We start from the raw sequence: 15,163 nt of genomic DNA on the forward strand, positions 1-15,163 counted from the left end.
GCAGATGTAGGGGCTGAGCGCTGGCCAGGAAGCAGGCCACTGGGCACACTGTTCCCTGCAAAACCGAGCTAGGAGGAATTGTGGGCAAGAGGGCACCCCCCCCCCCAACCCCGGGTGGACATTATCGGAGCGGCGCCAGCGCTGGACGGGGTGGGCCGTGCAGATGCAGGAGCCAGTACGGGCCTGGCTGGGTTGGGGAGGCATGGATGTGCTGCTCGGTTGTGCCCTCAGGGTGGGGCCCAGGGACCCCGAGGGCCCCGGCCTGGCCAGGCTGGGCAAGGGGGCAGAACGCCTCCGGAGGGGCTGCTGATCAATACCGAGCTCTCCCACTCCTTTCAAAACCTCCTTCCCACTGTTTCCTTCACTGGCCTCCTTCTGGTCCCCACCGGAACCCAGAAAATCAGATCTTACTACCTGGGTGGGTAACACTCAAGGAACAGAGTGGTTAATAAGAGGGTTTGGATGGGTGGATGGATGGGTGGACGGATGGGTGGACGGGTGGATGGGTGGACAGAGGGAGGGATGGGTGGACGGATGGGTGGATGGAGGGATGGGTAGACGGATGGGTGGATGGAGGGATGGAAGGGTGGATGGAGGGATGGAGGGATGGATGGGTGGATGGAGGGATGGATGGATGGAAGGATGGATGGATGGATGGATGGATGGATGGATGGATGGATGGATGGATAGAGGGATGGGTGGGTGGAGGGGTGGGTGAGTGAATGACCAGGTGGGCCGTGGCCGAGCCATGCTGACCACTTACTGGGATCTGCAGCCCACGTTCTGCAGAAGTTAGGACGCAGCCCAGCCTGGTGGGCTTCTGTGCCTCTCTCATCCCTTCCTCCCCCTCAGGGCTCTTTCCCCTGAAGGGGCCAATTTCTCGTCATTGTTACAAGGACTGCAGGGGAACATGCATGATGACCTATGAAATTCGCCTCCCTGTCTCCCCCCTGGAGACACTCACCCTGATCTGTGTCCTGAGGCAAGGAAGTGAAAATCACTAAGTGAACTTTGCCCCCATGTGTGCGAAGGAACTTGTCGATTGTATGCCTCACGTAGGAAGTGAAGCCACGTGGTTAATGTTGGTGTCAGCCCCTAAGCCTTGAACAAACGACTTGGTGCCTCTGAGAAACTGGTGTTTTCTTCTTATGGACAATGAGAAGTTAATGACTGTTTTCCTCTTCACTTTGGCCACCAGGAGACTCAAAGTCAAACGCTCCCTCCTGAGGGAGCCATCATTCGGGTCCTGCCTTATCTGTTTTATTTTTCCGGCGGCATAGGGGCCTTCTTATAACTTTGTGATCATCTCTCTTTCCCACTGTTTCCTTCACTCATATCTTTCTGGTCCCCACCAGAATCCACAAAAATCACATCACATCTTACGTTTTTATTCAGATTTTACTGTTTTATTACGCGCTTCCTGAGGCTCACCTAAGTCCTTTGTAAAAATGTGTCAAGTACAAACCTGAAAAAGCTGTAATTGCTCGGCATGTATTTGGACCCATTATTCATCTCCCCCAAGACGCAAGGGGCAGCAGTCATGGATCCTTCTGCGCTATTCCTTCTGTTACCTCCAGCGGAGTCTGGGGAGCTTTGTCTGAGCCCTGAACCCCCTTAGGTAGGAGGAAGTGAGAAGATGGGCTGGGGACCCCACAGGACCTTCCCCACCACCACCCTGTGCACAGCTAGCTGCTCAGCCGACTGTCCTGCTCCCCAGAGTCTCGGGCATGCAGGTGTCCCCTGGGGGACTGCAGGGCATCCCGTCCTTGGAGGACTTCTTCCTTCTGCAGGGAGACTGATTTGATGATGCCAAACCATCCGTCCATAGAGCCAGTGGGACCCGTGCTGGGAGAGACTCCCCAGAGTCTCGGGCCTGCTGTTCACCCCATGTCTTCCCCAGGTGCTCTGAGCCTGGGAGCATCTCCCACAGAGCAGAGGCAATGGGTTATTCCTTTCAGAGCTATTTGTAAAGAACCCCTCAGGAGGGCCCCCCTGCTGAGCCCATAGAGTGAGGCTAGAATGCAGGGCTCTCCCGCCAGGGAGCACTGAGAGGGAGAGTTAAGGCTATCTATGCTGCAGGTGGACGGGGAGGCCTGAGGTAGAAAGGGATGGAGAAACTTCTCAGGACATGTCACTGTTAGAGAGAGCTGCCAGCCGCCACAGGGGGCTCAGGGGATGGGCATGGGCCTGCGGCTCAGGGCGTGACCCCAGGGTCCTGGGATCAAGTTCCACATCTGGCCCCGCTGGGAGCCTGCCTCTCCCTCTGTGTCTCTCATGAACAAATAAATAAAATTAATAAAAAATAAAAGTGCAGTTAAAAAACGAAAGACACACAGCTGCTTCCAGGTGGCTCCATGAACTTGGCTGTCAAATAAGCAGCAAGGAGGGACCTGGGCGCCCGACAGCTTAGTCAGCAAAGCATGTGATTCTCCATCCCAGGGTGTGAGTTCAAGCTCCATGTGGGGTGTAGAGATGACTTAAAAATAAAATCCCTAAAAATAAAAGAGACCAGCAGCAAAGGTATGTTGAGGGGGAAAGAGCTGGGGAGAGGGCAGGTGGGTCATGCCCTCTGCAGTGGACGGTGCCTCTCGTGGTTCCTTCTTCCACTTCAGACCTGGAGGATGTCTGCAGCTCCCCTGAGAAGGCTGACCCCAGGTCACCCCCATCCTGCTCAGGGGGTCCTTGTGCAGGGGTCACCGTGCCCCATGCTGCAGGGCCTGGGCACAGCTCTCGAGAAGCTTGCACTCACTGCCTCTGCCCTTGTCCCCGCAGGGAAGCCCTATGGGGCAGACGACTTCCTGCCAGTGCTTATGTACGTGCTGGCCCGCAGCAACCTCGCGGAGATGCTCCTCAACGTGGAGTACATGATGGAGCTCATGGACCCCGCCCTACAGCTGGGGGAGGGTGAGTCTGCACGCCAGGCCCACGTCTAGGCCCCCAGGTTGCCCTGTACAGCCCCATACACCTTCCTGGGTGCCAGACACCCAGGACCCTGGAGACAGGACACAAGGCCCCCCAGAGGCCCGTCCTAGGGGAGCTTGTGGGCCGACGGGAGCCGGTGAACAAACAAACCTGGTCACCACTGCTTGACAAACACAGCCGCGTGTATGGGAGCACATTGCCCAGGCTGTGCAGTCAGGGAGAGCTTCCAGGAGGAGGTGATAGCTGAGCTGAGCACTGAGGGTTGGACAGAAGCCAGACAGCTGAAGGAGGGGGAAAGGCTTTCTCCACAGAGGGAACTACGGTTGCTGGTAGCACAGAAGATAAGGCTGAAGCAATGGACGGATGCGTGAGAGGGAACCTGAGTGGGAATATATAGTTAGTTCTTAGATGGGGGCAGCCCTGGGACCAGTTGGCCCCTGCTCACCCAGCCTGGCTGGGTCCTGTGGGCAGGGAGCCCCGCACCCCAGGGGGGTGATGGGAGAGGTGTGGTCTGTTCCGCCCCACGCTTGGTTTCCCTTCCCCTTTCGTCTTTCTCCACCACTTCCCCCACCCACTTGGCTGGGGCCACTCATCCACCCAGACTCCCTGAGGGACAGCCCGCCCCGCTGTCTGGGCGTGCCCCGCAGGCTCCTCGCAGCCATCAGCCCCAGAGGCTGGGGTGCGACTCCCAGGGCCCTGCGGTTCCTGAGATCAGCTGGTCTTCCTTGCATCTGTTTGCAAGGGGGACACATCAGTCTCTGGGGCAACAGTGTGACAGGCCGGTTCCGTGAGATCTTGAAAACTCAGGGGAGCATGCAGAGCCCTGAAGTTTGCTGTCACAAAGATGCTTCGCTAGGGCTCCCAACCCTGAGACTATTTCCGTCACTAGTTAAATGTTTTCTGCAGTTGGGACAACTTGTCTTCCAGGGACTGTAAGAATTCAGTGGAAGCCGGGCTTCCTCCAGCAGTGATTGTCCACTGGCTGGTGCATCCACCCATCTGTCCATCCCTCCATCTGTCTGCCCATCCATCCATCATCCATCCGTCCATCTCTCCACCCACCCGTCTGTCTGTCCGTCCATCCATCCATCTATCCATCCATCTGCACACACAGCCACCTACCCTATGTCCACCCACCCATTCATGTCTCCACCCACGAGTCCCAGGCACATGGGCTACAGTGCAGGGCAAGGCAGGCGAGGCTGATAGTCCCGTGAGAATGAATGATTGCTTTGTTCTGAGCCCCACACTTGCAGGCCTCTACCTCAGGCCTCAATGGGCCTGCCTCCTTGATTTGTCCAGCCCTGAGAATGCACGCGGAAGCACCGTGAGGCTGAGGGGTGGGCCGGGGCCTCCCAACAACACTATGTGTCTCCCACAATCTAAGGGAAAAGTTAGCAAGGAAGGGGAGGCAAGGAGGGTTAGGTTACTGTGGCAGAACTGGCTTCCTACCCCAATCCTGAATATCCCATTTCCTAGGGCTAGCCCCTGAGTAGTATAGCAGCCCACCCAGAGCTCTCAGCAGGAATATTAGCTGTTGTCCCCTGGCTACCATACATGTGACCTCTGAGGGCAAAACTTTCACATGTCAAAAATCACCATAATAGAATAAGATACACCAGAGAAAAGTGTTCTCAAATTAGCATACCAAGAGTTAGTAGCCTCAATATGTAAAAAAAAGTCTTATAAAACAATAAAACAAGTATTTAGACTCAGTAGTCACCTGGGGAAAGGCCTTATACTCATTCATTCAACAGATATTGACTGAGCCAGGTGACAACAGGTCCCCTTTCCTGTAAAATTTTATTCCAGTTGGGAGAGAGAGGATGCTTATTTGCTTAATTTATTTAAGGTCTGACAGATGAAAAAAATCTCACATCTGATCACATCCCGTGGATGTTGAGAAGAAATGAAGTAGGCTAGTGGGATAGCGCAGCAGGGCAGGGCATTGCTCAGACGATCGTGGAGGGCCGAGCACAGAGCAGAGTGCCTTCTCTACTTTTTTTCGGATTTTCATGTTTTCCAGTGGGCACTGCTGCTGAGCTCCCAGGGAAGAAATCACTTACAGAGCCTGTTCAGGACTGGCCCCAACCGCGCAGGGTGTCATAGACAGTGCTCGAGACAGTGTCCACAAAGCCTTGTGCAAGGTGGAGCAGGATCGGGCAGCTCTGCCATGGTCTGGGCGCTGGCCGGCCCTCCCGTGGTGGGCAGCTATGCCCTGGCCACCATGACTCCCTCTGCATCCTCACCCTGCATCCTTGTGGCCAAGTGGGGCTGCAGGCCAGGCGCAGGGACATCCTTGACCCAACCCCCCTCTCCTGTGGGTTTGCGCTGCCCCACCCCAGTCCTGCCATGGCCCCCTAGGTCTTCCTCCTGTTCCTAAAGCCTCTACAGGGTTTGGGGGGGAAAAGCCCGGGTCCTCCAGGCAGGGACACTGGGCTCTGCTGGGCTTGTGGAGCGTTTCTGACACCGGCCACATACGAGTGAATATGCAGGGCTCAGGGTTCTGACCCAAGGCTGCTCGAACACCCTGCAGCCACCCCCTTTCAAGCCCCACATGGAAAGGTTCCTGGGGATTGTGAGAGGCGAGTGCTGGGAATGAAGCTGAGGGCGGGGCGGTACTTGCAAGGCCTGCACATGGCCCCTCCCTCCCCGCCCTTGAGACCCTGACCCTGCGGTGACAGACCCGGCCCCTGGCAGCTCTGAGGGCCACAGGACAAACTTGGTGATGTGTTACACAAACCAAAAGGCCTCCCCACACCTCTCTCTGTTCCTGCTCTGAGAGCCCAAGTGGGAAGTCAGCACCCAAGCCATGCTGCTGTTGGCCTTCCTTCCTGAGATGACTTGGGGCTCGCTATCTGTCTTGGGTACGGGCTTACGCAGGTCCAGGTCTGACTGACAGCCAGCAGCCTTCCATCTATCTAGAAGGCTCTGGGGGCAGAGAGATGAGCACAAGGGGCAGCAGCGTCCCCAGCTTTGCCTCCTGTCCTACATGGCTGCTGGCTTGCACGGCGCTCCACCCCCAACGCCCCGTAGTGTCAGGTAGAAAGAAGAGCCTGCCTGGGGGGAAGGGGAGGGCAGAGCCCTGGCCTTGGTACTCTTGGGAGCACGGACACACCTGGGGCAGGGGCAGACCCTCAGGGAACCCTCCCTCCTAGAAACTGGCGTTGCTCCACTGAGAGAGGGGAATTAATGCAGGTCTAATGAAAAGAGTGGTTTTCAGACTGGATTTCTGTCCTGGACCTGCTTCCGATTGTGCGGGCCCTGGACAAGTCACTTGACTCCCCTGGCTTAGGAAGGTACGTGCGCTGGGCTATATCTGGGGTTTCCAACCCGACGGGGCGCTCCAGCATTGTGCATGTGACCAACAGCCTGTGAGTTTGGCTTTGTGCCCTCTGAGACCCTTGTGCTCTGTCAGCTGGTTCTGAGAGGTGCTAAACAGGTCAGAGACCAGTGAGTGGGTCCTGCTTTCTTTTTTTAAGTCTGTCAATTTACTTATTTATTAGAGAGAGAGAGAGAGAGAGAGTACACAAGCAGGGGAAGCAGCACAGGGAGAGGGAGAAGCAGATGCAGGACTCGGGGATAGTGACCTGAGCTGAAGGAGACGCCTAGCCGATGGAACCCCCAGATACCCCTCAGTCCTGCTTTCCTTGCAGGAGGCTTATGAGGCGTGAGAGGTCAGGGACTCCTACAAAAAGCAGAGAGGGCCTGAGCACTGGGCAGAGGGAACCCGGGCCCCCTAGTCTGTCTCTGCAGCTCCCACCACTCTGAGCAAGGAAGGGCAAATGGAGACCCAGGCAGTTGCTCAAGATCCAAACCTCTCCCAGAAGCGCCCTCCTGGACGTCCATGTGCACGTCCCCTCTGCACCCTGGCTGACAGCTGGCCACTCTGTGCAAGTATCTTCACGGGAGTAGGGAGTCCTCTCCTTCAGAGGACAACACGCTTCCCCAAAGGGAGCAGCCGGCTCCCAAACTCAGGGTACGAGGGGTCACCTGCCCCCGAGTTGTCCTGGAGGGCGCCGCATGGCATCGCCCCAGGAGGGTGAGAAGCCCCCCGGGCTTGGGTCACCTCACCCCACATAGCCCACACGTTTTGAAGCCCTGCACTTGCAGGCATTCATCTCATTTACTTTCCACCACATCCTGGGAAAAGTGAAGGAGGAAACAGGCACAGAGAGGACAGTCACCCCCCCGAGATGAAAGGGCTGCTGCTACACGACCCAGACCTAGCCTGTGCTCTCTGCCTCTGATACTGGACATGCCGAGTCACCGTGCTGCACTCCGCGCCTCTGTCCGCAGCCAGAAACACGGAAGGCAGGGCCCGGTGGGGCGGGGGGGTGGGGGGGTGGGCACGGGGAACAGCCAGCGGGCGGGAGCAGAGGGACTTGCAGGACAGCCAAAGCTGGCGGCCCTGGGGCAGGGCGCCTGGCACAGCTGGCTCTCGGCCTTCCCCAAAAGGAAGACACAGGTGTAGCTTGGTGGGGCCTCTTCTCTGGTGAGAGGCAGCAGCTCCCCCTCCAATTTGCCCTGACCTTAGTCACACCCTCCCCAGCTATGTGGGGTGCAATGTCGGGGAGCCTTCTCCAGCGTAATGGGGATGCCTGGGGCTGTAGCTAACTCACAACGGAGGCGCAGCAATCAAGAAGTCCTTGGATAAGCAATTGCTGATAATGGCCCTTCCTGGCCCTGCCATCAGGACGTCAAGGCCAGCCCTCTGTGCTGTGGGACAGGAGCCTTTGTCCTCAAGCCTGTCCCCTCCCGTCAGTAGGCAGCTAGGCTCCCTGTGTGTCCCAGGCAGGACGGAGGAGCACAGGCAAAAACACCAGGCCTATGTCAGCCCAGTCAAAAGGCTTCCCGCTGAAAGTCAAAAGGTCCTCCCGCCACCTCTTACATCTCAGCCAGATGGGGTCTCCTGCCCTCAACTCCCAGCTGCGTGGGAAGTGAGCATCGTTAGTTCATTATTCCTTCCCCCTGAAAGGAGAGTTCTGTTACTCAGAAAAAATAAAAAGAGAAGATGGGATTTGGGTGGGTCACGAGGAGGAGAATTGGCCTCACCTCAGAGATCTTTGTCACCAGGGCACCTGGGTGGCTCAGCGGGTTATATAGCCTCTGACGCAATTTCCACTCAGGTCATGGGTCTCAGGGTCCTGTGATCAAGCTCCTCACTGAGCCCTGCACTCAACGCAGAGTCTGCTTGTCCCCCTCCCTCTCTACCCCCAATAAATAAGAAGTGAGAAAATAAATAAAATCTTAAAAAAAAAAAGAAGCATCAGGAGAGAAATCCTTTTCCTGGTCCCTAAAGGGCCTGGGAGGAGGCCTGGGAAGGGGCTGCACAACCTTGACCAAGCCACCCTCCATCTCTCCAGAATGACAGGGCTCCATGGGGTCAGTGCTTTGCCAACATCTTTTTTTAAAGATTTTATTTATTTGAGAGAGAGAGAGAGAAAGAGAGGGAGCAGGGAGCCTGCAGAGCAGGGAGCCTGCTATGGGGCTCCATCCCAGGACCCTGAGGTCATGACCGACCTGAAGGCAGATGCTTCACTGCCTGAGCCCCCCAGGCGCCCCACTCTGCTAACATCTTAGCCCAAACCCCTAGCAACCTAAAAACAGTGAACTTGGAAGCATCTGTGCAAATTACTATCTTTCATCTGAAAACTTCCTGTAAATTTTGCGGAAATCCGAAGTCTCTCAAAGCTTAAACTACCTTAGATGTGAATGTAACAGATGTAAGAAGTAAAAGGAATGGGGAAATGAAGAATTTGAATTTTTTACTTCCCTTAAATCTTTAAACACTGTGTGTAAAAGTATAACTATAACTAAAACTTTAATATGTCTTTTGAAAATTATTTATTTAGACTAGGAGACGTGTGTGTGTCTGTCTACACACACGTGCACACGCACATACATGTATCACCATGTAGTGAGAAGTCTCCCAGCCACCCCTGTCCCCACCCTACAGACAATGGTCACTTTTTCGTGTGTCCTTTAAATTTTAAAAGATTCCAAAGCCTATTTGAAAAATAAAAACTCACTTGAGGGGGCACCAGGGAGCCTGCTTCTCCCTCTGCTTCTGCCCCCACCCCCACCGTTTATTCTCTCTTGCTCACTCGCTCAAATAAATAAAATCTTTTAAAATTTTTTTTTGAAAATTGAAAAAAAATAAAACTTACTTGAAAAATAAATTCCATCCTGAAGGGGGAGCCAAAGACAGTCTTTTGAACCAAGCAGGGCCTGACAGCTCCAGGGGCGGGACTTGAGGAAGCTGGCGAGTTGGTAGGGGTGCCATGCAGGGGCTGTAGCTCCACAGGTGACCAGGTGACACCGAGGTGCCCCAGGCAGCGGTGGGGGGGGGGTGCCTGGAGCAGCTGGAGGTCTCCCCTCAGCTCGTACACCCTCTTCTCCACAGGGTCCTACTACCTGACCACCACCTACGGGGCCCTAGAGCACATCAAGAACTATGACAAGATCACAGTGACCCGGCAGCTGAGCGTGGAGGTGCAAGACTCCATTCACCGCTGGGAGCGCCGGCGCACGCTCAACAAGGCCCGGGCCTCCCGCTCCTCGGTGCAGGTGATGGGGACGTAGGGACGCAGGGGGCAGGGGCAGCGACCCACACACCAGCCTGTGACCCTCCAGCATGGGACATGGGGACACAAGGGGTTGGGGGGGGCAGGGACCCACACACCACCCATGAGCCTCCAGCAGAGGATGCAGGGGGGCAGGGACCCACACACCAGCCCATGACCCTCCAGCTTAGTGAAGTGAGCCGTATTAGTCGCCTGACACTGGCCCCATGTCTTCAGGGAGCAGTGTGGCAGGGACGGGATGGGGGCGGGGCTTACCCCATTGCATAGCGCCCACTGTACGATGTGTCCCTTGCCCAGAGGTGTGGACCCGGGCCTGCCATCCCGCCTGGGGAGCCGGGCGCTGATCCACAGGTTTGCCACTGCCCAGCCTCAGTTTCTCTGACAGACCCTCCTCTGAGAAGCCTTGTAGAAACCAGCTCTTTGCCCGTCCCCACTCTACAGCACAGGTTAGATGCCGCCCTCTGTGCCTCTTGCTGCCGCCCCCGTTATAGCACATGATCACACCTGGTGTGACTGTCCCAGTAGGAAGCTGTGGCCCTGGGAGCAGGGCATGGCTCACACATCTCAGGGGCCCCAAGCCCAGGGCCCAGGACAGAGAGGGACTGGGGTGTGTGCAGGATAGAGGCAGGCGGCAGTCCAGAACTTGGCACCTGGAGCCCCCTGGACCGGAACCTGCCCCGGCTGTCAGGAGGGTCCCTGGGTAATGGGCGGAACTCACGTGTGAGGGCAGAAGGCCTGGTCTGGACCCCCATCCAAGCGAGCCTTGTTGCATCACCCTGAGCGGCCCCTGCCTGGACTCAGTTTTGCCATCAGCAGAGGTGGACTGGGGACCAGACGAGCTCTGCCCTCCAGGACGTGCTCTAGGCTCCTAGGATGGTGTTGCCCCCATCCTGGTCCATGGGGTCTTCATCCTGTTTAGTAACTCACTCTCTGGGGAGAAAAAAAAAGCAGCTGTGATTTGAGCTTCTGCCCGTTTCCACGGTGTGGATACTCCCTGGGGCCAGTTCAGGGAACAAGTGGGGCCGCTGAGCTGGAAGTTGGGATGAGATGTGGGCACTTGGCTTCCCGAGGTCGCTGGACCGGGTTGTAGGAGGGGCTGCAGCACACGACCTCTCCTCTCCTCTCCTCTCCCTCCTGGCAGGGCTCTGCACCAACTCTGGCTGGGGGGACCTCGATCCAGGCCTGACCCTGGGGGGGCCCCTTGCTTCTCTATGGCAGGTCCCGGGTTCAGCCCAGCAGACAACAGTGCCTCTCACTGGGGAGGGTCAGCTTATGACGGGCCTGGGTGGGGGCCAGGGACCCCTCAGCACCCGCCCTGGGCCTGGGGCCAGCAGTGCCCTCTGCTCCCCCCACTCAGCACTGCAGGCACAACTGTAATCAGCCCTCGGTGGTGGTCGGGCCAGCTGCAGCGTCGTGGTCCCCGCCGTGAGAGCTGTGCTGCGGCTGCCCCTCCACAAGAAGGCACCCTGCGCTGCGCACCCAGCTTCCCACCTGCCCTCGGGGTGCTGGCGGCGGAGGGCCGACCCTCGCAGCCCAGGTGTCGGGACAGGGGTTAGTGGAGGCACAGAGAGGTCAAGGTCACGGCGTGCCGGCGGGTTCAGAGCCAGGCGGGGACTCGAGGGTCCTGCCCCCGGGGCTGGAGGAGGAAGGTGGAGACACGGTTCCCAGGCCCGGCCCCGTAGGCCCGGCCCCCCCCCGCACACCCACCACCCTTTCCTTGAGACACCCTCCCCGGAGCCCCCCAGCTGTCGCCAGGCGCCCCCCGCCCCGGCTGGCTGAGGCTGAAGCGGGGCCGCCCCTCCCGCACCGCGGGCTGCTGGGCCGGGGCCTGCGCGCTCCACGGTGTTTGCGGCAGCCTCGGGCGGGGCGGGGCCCGGAGAGAGCGGGGGGAGCGGGCGGGGCGGGGCGGGGCGGGGCGGGGCGGGGCCCGGGGAGAGCGGGGGGAGCGGGCGGGGCGGGGCGGGGCGGGGGGGGGGGCCGCGGCGGCCACCAGGGGGCGCGCGCTCGCCCCCGAGGCCCAGGCCCTCCCGAGGCGCAGGCGCCCTAGGGCGGGGCGGGGCCCGGGGGACGGCGGCTGACCCCGCGGCCGCCCGGCCCCTGCCCCCAGGACTTCATCTGCGTGTCGTACCTGGAGCCCGAGCGGCAGGCGCGGACGCTGGCGTCGCGGGCAGACACGCCGGCCGAGGCGCTGTGCGCGCAGTGCGCCGAGAAGTTCGAGGTGCCGCGGCCCCAGGACCACCGGCTCTTCGTGCTCGTGGACGGCCGCTGCTTCCTGCTGGCGGACGAGGCGCTGCCGCACCGCATCAAGGGCTACCTGCTGCGCAGCGAGCCCAAGCGCGACTTCCACTTCGTGTACCGGCCCCTGGACGGCGGCGGGGCCGCGGGGGGGCCGCCGTGCCTCGTGGTGCGCGAGCCCAACTTCCTGTGACCCACGGCCCCGTGCCTCGCCAGGCGGAGAGGGAAACTGAGGCTCGGAGAGAGCCGGGACCGCCCGCCAGCCGCCGCCCGACGGCCCTCCTCCCCGGGGCCCCCAGGACCTCCTCCCGAGCAGCCTCTGCCGGCTCAGCTGCGCGGGCCCGCGGGATGGAGCGGGGGGGGGGGGGGGGGTGCACACCCCGGGGCCTCGGGAGCAGCTCTGCGGTGTGTGCGGGACACAAGCCCCCACCCTGAGCCGGGCGGCCTGGCCCCGCAGGTCCCGAGCATCGCAGGCACCGGGAGGGCCGAGCACAGCCAGCCCGGCGTCTCCTGGGCAAGCCCAGCTTCAGCCTGCGGGGAACGGGCTTGGAGCCCTAAGCCCGGCGGGCACGCCCCAGGGTGGGCTGGGGGAGAACCTAATAAACGCCCTCGTAAAAATGGCATCTTTCACTCCCTTTCCTGCCCAGCTCCCTCCCAGGTGGGGTCCGAGGCCACCCTCCCTGCGCACCCGAGGCCTGTCCCTGCACAGTTGGCGCCGGTGCGGCCTGTCCAGTCTGCACCTCGGCCGGCTGTTGGCAGCCTCCCCACCATTTGCGGCTCCCACAGCACCCCCACCTCATGATCCCACCCCACCACCACCTCAGGATCCCAACCTCCCGCCTCAGGATCCCACACCCCCTGCACCACCTCATGATCCTAACACCCCCCCCCCCCACAACCACCTCAGGATCCCACACATCTATGCTTCCACTACTTATCCCGGGAATACCATTCCCTGTAGCCACTGTTTGGTCAAACTCCTATTTGTCCTTCAAAGTTCATCTCTGACTTCCTCGGCTGGCCAGGTAGTGCTTGCACACTTTCCCACAGCCCCTGGGCTCATCCCCTCACAAGAGACATCGAACTGCAGTTGTCTCTCGATACTTCGGCTCCATCCTCCAGACTATTCATGACTGCATCCTCTGCGTTGACTTAAAATACGTGTTTGTTGAGTGCCTGTTACAGGTCAGCACTGCTCTAGGGAAGCGGAGAGAACAGAACAGGGTTCAAATGGAGCCTCGATGTGAAGGCGAAGCACCACGCTGCATGCCCTGAAGTAAACCCCTGGGCATCAAGCAGCTTATTCAGCCAGCAGCTGCCAGGGCTGCGACCTGTTAGCGGGTCCCCTGCATCATTTCCTTTAGTGGGCAAGGAAGGCACGGCGGCTTGGAGCGGGCGAGGACCCACCACAGCCCCGCACTTAAAGAGAACGTTGGTTTCCGCACATTCTGGAGGCTGGATGTCTGCGGGGTCGCTCTCCTCCCACCCAGCCTGTGGGGCTGCCTCCCCTGGCCTTGCTCCTCTGCCCGAGCACCCCAAGTCTCCGCCTACCCAGATGCCCGGCCCACTAGAGCAGAGCCCACCGGTCTGCCCTCGGGTCACCCTAACCCCCTCTTTAATGCCCGTCTCCATGTGCCATCACGTTCTGAAATGCTAGGGATCAGGGCTTCATTTGGGGGACGCGTTCAGCACATCACAGGGGGTGACTCACCCAAGGGCACATGCCCCTTAGAGGCCAAAGTGGGGTTTGAATTCAGGGCTGACCTACCCTAAATCCAAGGCTGTTTTTCCTGCTGCACACGACCTCTCACGTGACCTGTGACCTGACAGAGATGCCAGGCTTGCTAAGCTGGCCCATGAGGCTCTGCCCTGGGCGAGGTTGCCTGAGGCGGCTGGTCACGGCAAGCACCGGTCATGGCAACACCATGGGGCTGACCTGGCAGATGGGGGTGGGGGTGGGGGGGTGAGAGGGGGTCAGACTTGGCTGAACCAGCCCCACGTCTCCGCAGACCTGAGCAAGGGGTCGGGAGTCCAGTGCTGAGTGTGTGTGCGCACGTGTCTAGGAGTGATAGGACAGAGGCTGTCATGTGTGACGGAGGCCTCGGTGTCCCCTCCCCAGTGTGCGTCCCCTCCCCTTGGCAGGTTGCCCCCTGAGGCTGCGGCTGGGCCAGCCAGGCTGACACTGGGTCCCACCCGGGGCTTGCTCCTGCAGCCCCAGGGCCGACCAGCGACAGCTGCGTGTGAAGTCCTGCCCATCAAGGGAAAAGTCTCAAACTGGCCCAACGATGCCCAGCCCGTGACACCTTCACGTGGCCTCAGTCCACTTTGCCGCAGCTATGAGCAGGTTCCTGCTGGGGGACCAGGGACAGGCCTGGGGGGCAGCAAGCAGAGAGCAGAGGCCTGAGGAGGAAGGATAGGTGGGGGGGACATTGGGGGCAGCAGAGACGCCCCCCAGGCCCCACTCACCGGCCCAGCAGCCATCTGGGGGGTAGGCAGAGGCCGTGTCTGGACGGCCACACACGCAGGGAGACAGGGTCTCCGGCAGGCCCCACGCCCCCTCCCCTTGCCCCTCCCTGTCCCAGCTCCTAAAGGTGGTTTCCGGCCCCAGTGCAGGAACCAGGCCGGCAGGCCCTGGTAGGGGAGCCTCAGGCCGTGAGAAGGTAAACCGTTAGGGAAGTGCACACAGGCGGGGAGGTCGCCCACCGCACCACCTCGGGACCAGGGGGCAGAAATCCCATTGAGGCCCCGCTCCAGGCAGCTGCTCCTGGTGGGGGCCAGGTTACCCCCAGTTGAAGGGGCACCTGGTCCAATGGTGTGGAGGCAGCACAGGGTCCCCAGGGTGTGCAGGGGAAGTCAGACCTGGGGGGCCCTGGGCCACCCGCCTGTTTTCAGCCTTGGTGACTGGCGCAGTGGCGGCAGTAGGCGCGGGCTGCTCCGGGGCTCTAGCCGGTGGATGGCGCCCCGGAGGTGGGCGTGTGCGAGCCGGGGCTTGAAGGGGAAGGAGCAGGCGAGAGCCGAGGGGCAGGCCCACGAGAGCGACAGGGTGGGCCTGGCCCGCATCCGCGCACAGGGCCCCTGAAGGGCCCGGAGGCTCCTCCTCAACAGATCAGGGGGGCCTCGCCAGGTGTTCTTCCCGCCCTCCCGGGGAGAGGGCACCTCCCTCCAGGGCAGGGGGCGGGTTCCTGGCAGCCTTTCTGAAAAAATCCAGATCTGCCTGAGCTGGAGGCCTCTCAGTGACACCGCAGCCCATGTCATGCGCCCAGGGATCCCAGGTCTTCACCAGCACCTGAGCAGCCCTGTTAGCTTGGGGGGTGGGGGGGGAGGTAAGGCTGCAGGCCACCCTTGATGAGGGGGCTGCAGGTGGTGAGAACAGCCACGAGGAAGGGGCCACACGCAGGGCCACCGGTCGGTCGGTCGTC

At 60.1% G+C, this 15,163-nt stretch overlaps 1 protein-coding gene and 1 long non-coding RNA gene across 3 annotated transcripts in view; one reads left to right on the forward strand and one right to left on the reverse strand.

Moving 5' to 3' along the window:
• The window catches only part of RIN3 (Ras and Rab interactor 3), a 104,219-nt gene extending 91,852 nt beyond the window's left edge, over positions 1–12,367 (forward strand). The window contains exons 6-9 of one of the 2 annotated variants that reach the window (XM_072837827.1): positions 2,773–2,904; positions 9,329–9,492; positions 9,807–9,955; positions 11,617–12,367. In XM_072837827.1, coding sequence (XP_072693928.1) covers positions 2,773–2,904; positions 9,329–9,492; positions 9,807–9,955; positions 11,617–11,977 — 806 coding nt within the window. In that variant the 3' untranslated portion in view covers positions 11,978–12,367. The remainder of the gene's footprint in view (positions 1–2,772; positions 2,905–9,328; positions 9,493–9,806; positions 9,956–11,616) is intronic. The other variant, XM_072837826.1, reaches the window with a different exon arrangement.
• On the reverse strand, positions 7,906–11,236 carry LOC140639628 (uncharacterized). The gene is made up of 2 exons (XR_012036282.1): positions 9,093–11,236; positions 7,906–8,069 (listed from the first exon to the last, which is right to left on the reverse strand). It is a non-coding gene; the product is annotated as an uncharacterized lncRNA (long non-coding RNA).
• Positions 12,368–15,163: the final 2,796 nt, after the last annotated feature.

The sequence above is a fragment of the Canis lupus genome, chromosome 9 (genome assembly GCF_048164855.1).
Source record: "Canis lupus baileyi chromosome 9, mCanLup2.hap1, whole genome shotgun sequence".
Lineage (NCBI taxonomy): Eukaryota > Metazoa > Chordata > Mammalia > Carnivora > Canidae > Canis > Canis lupus.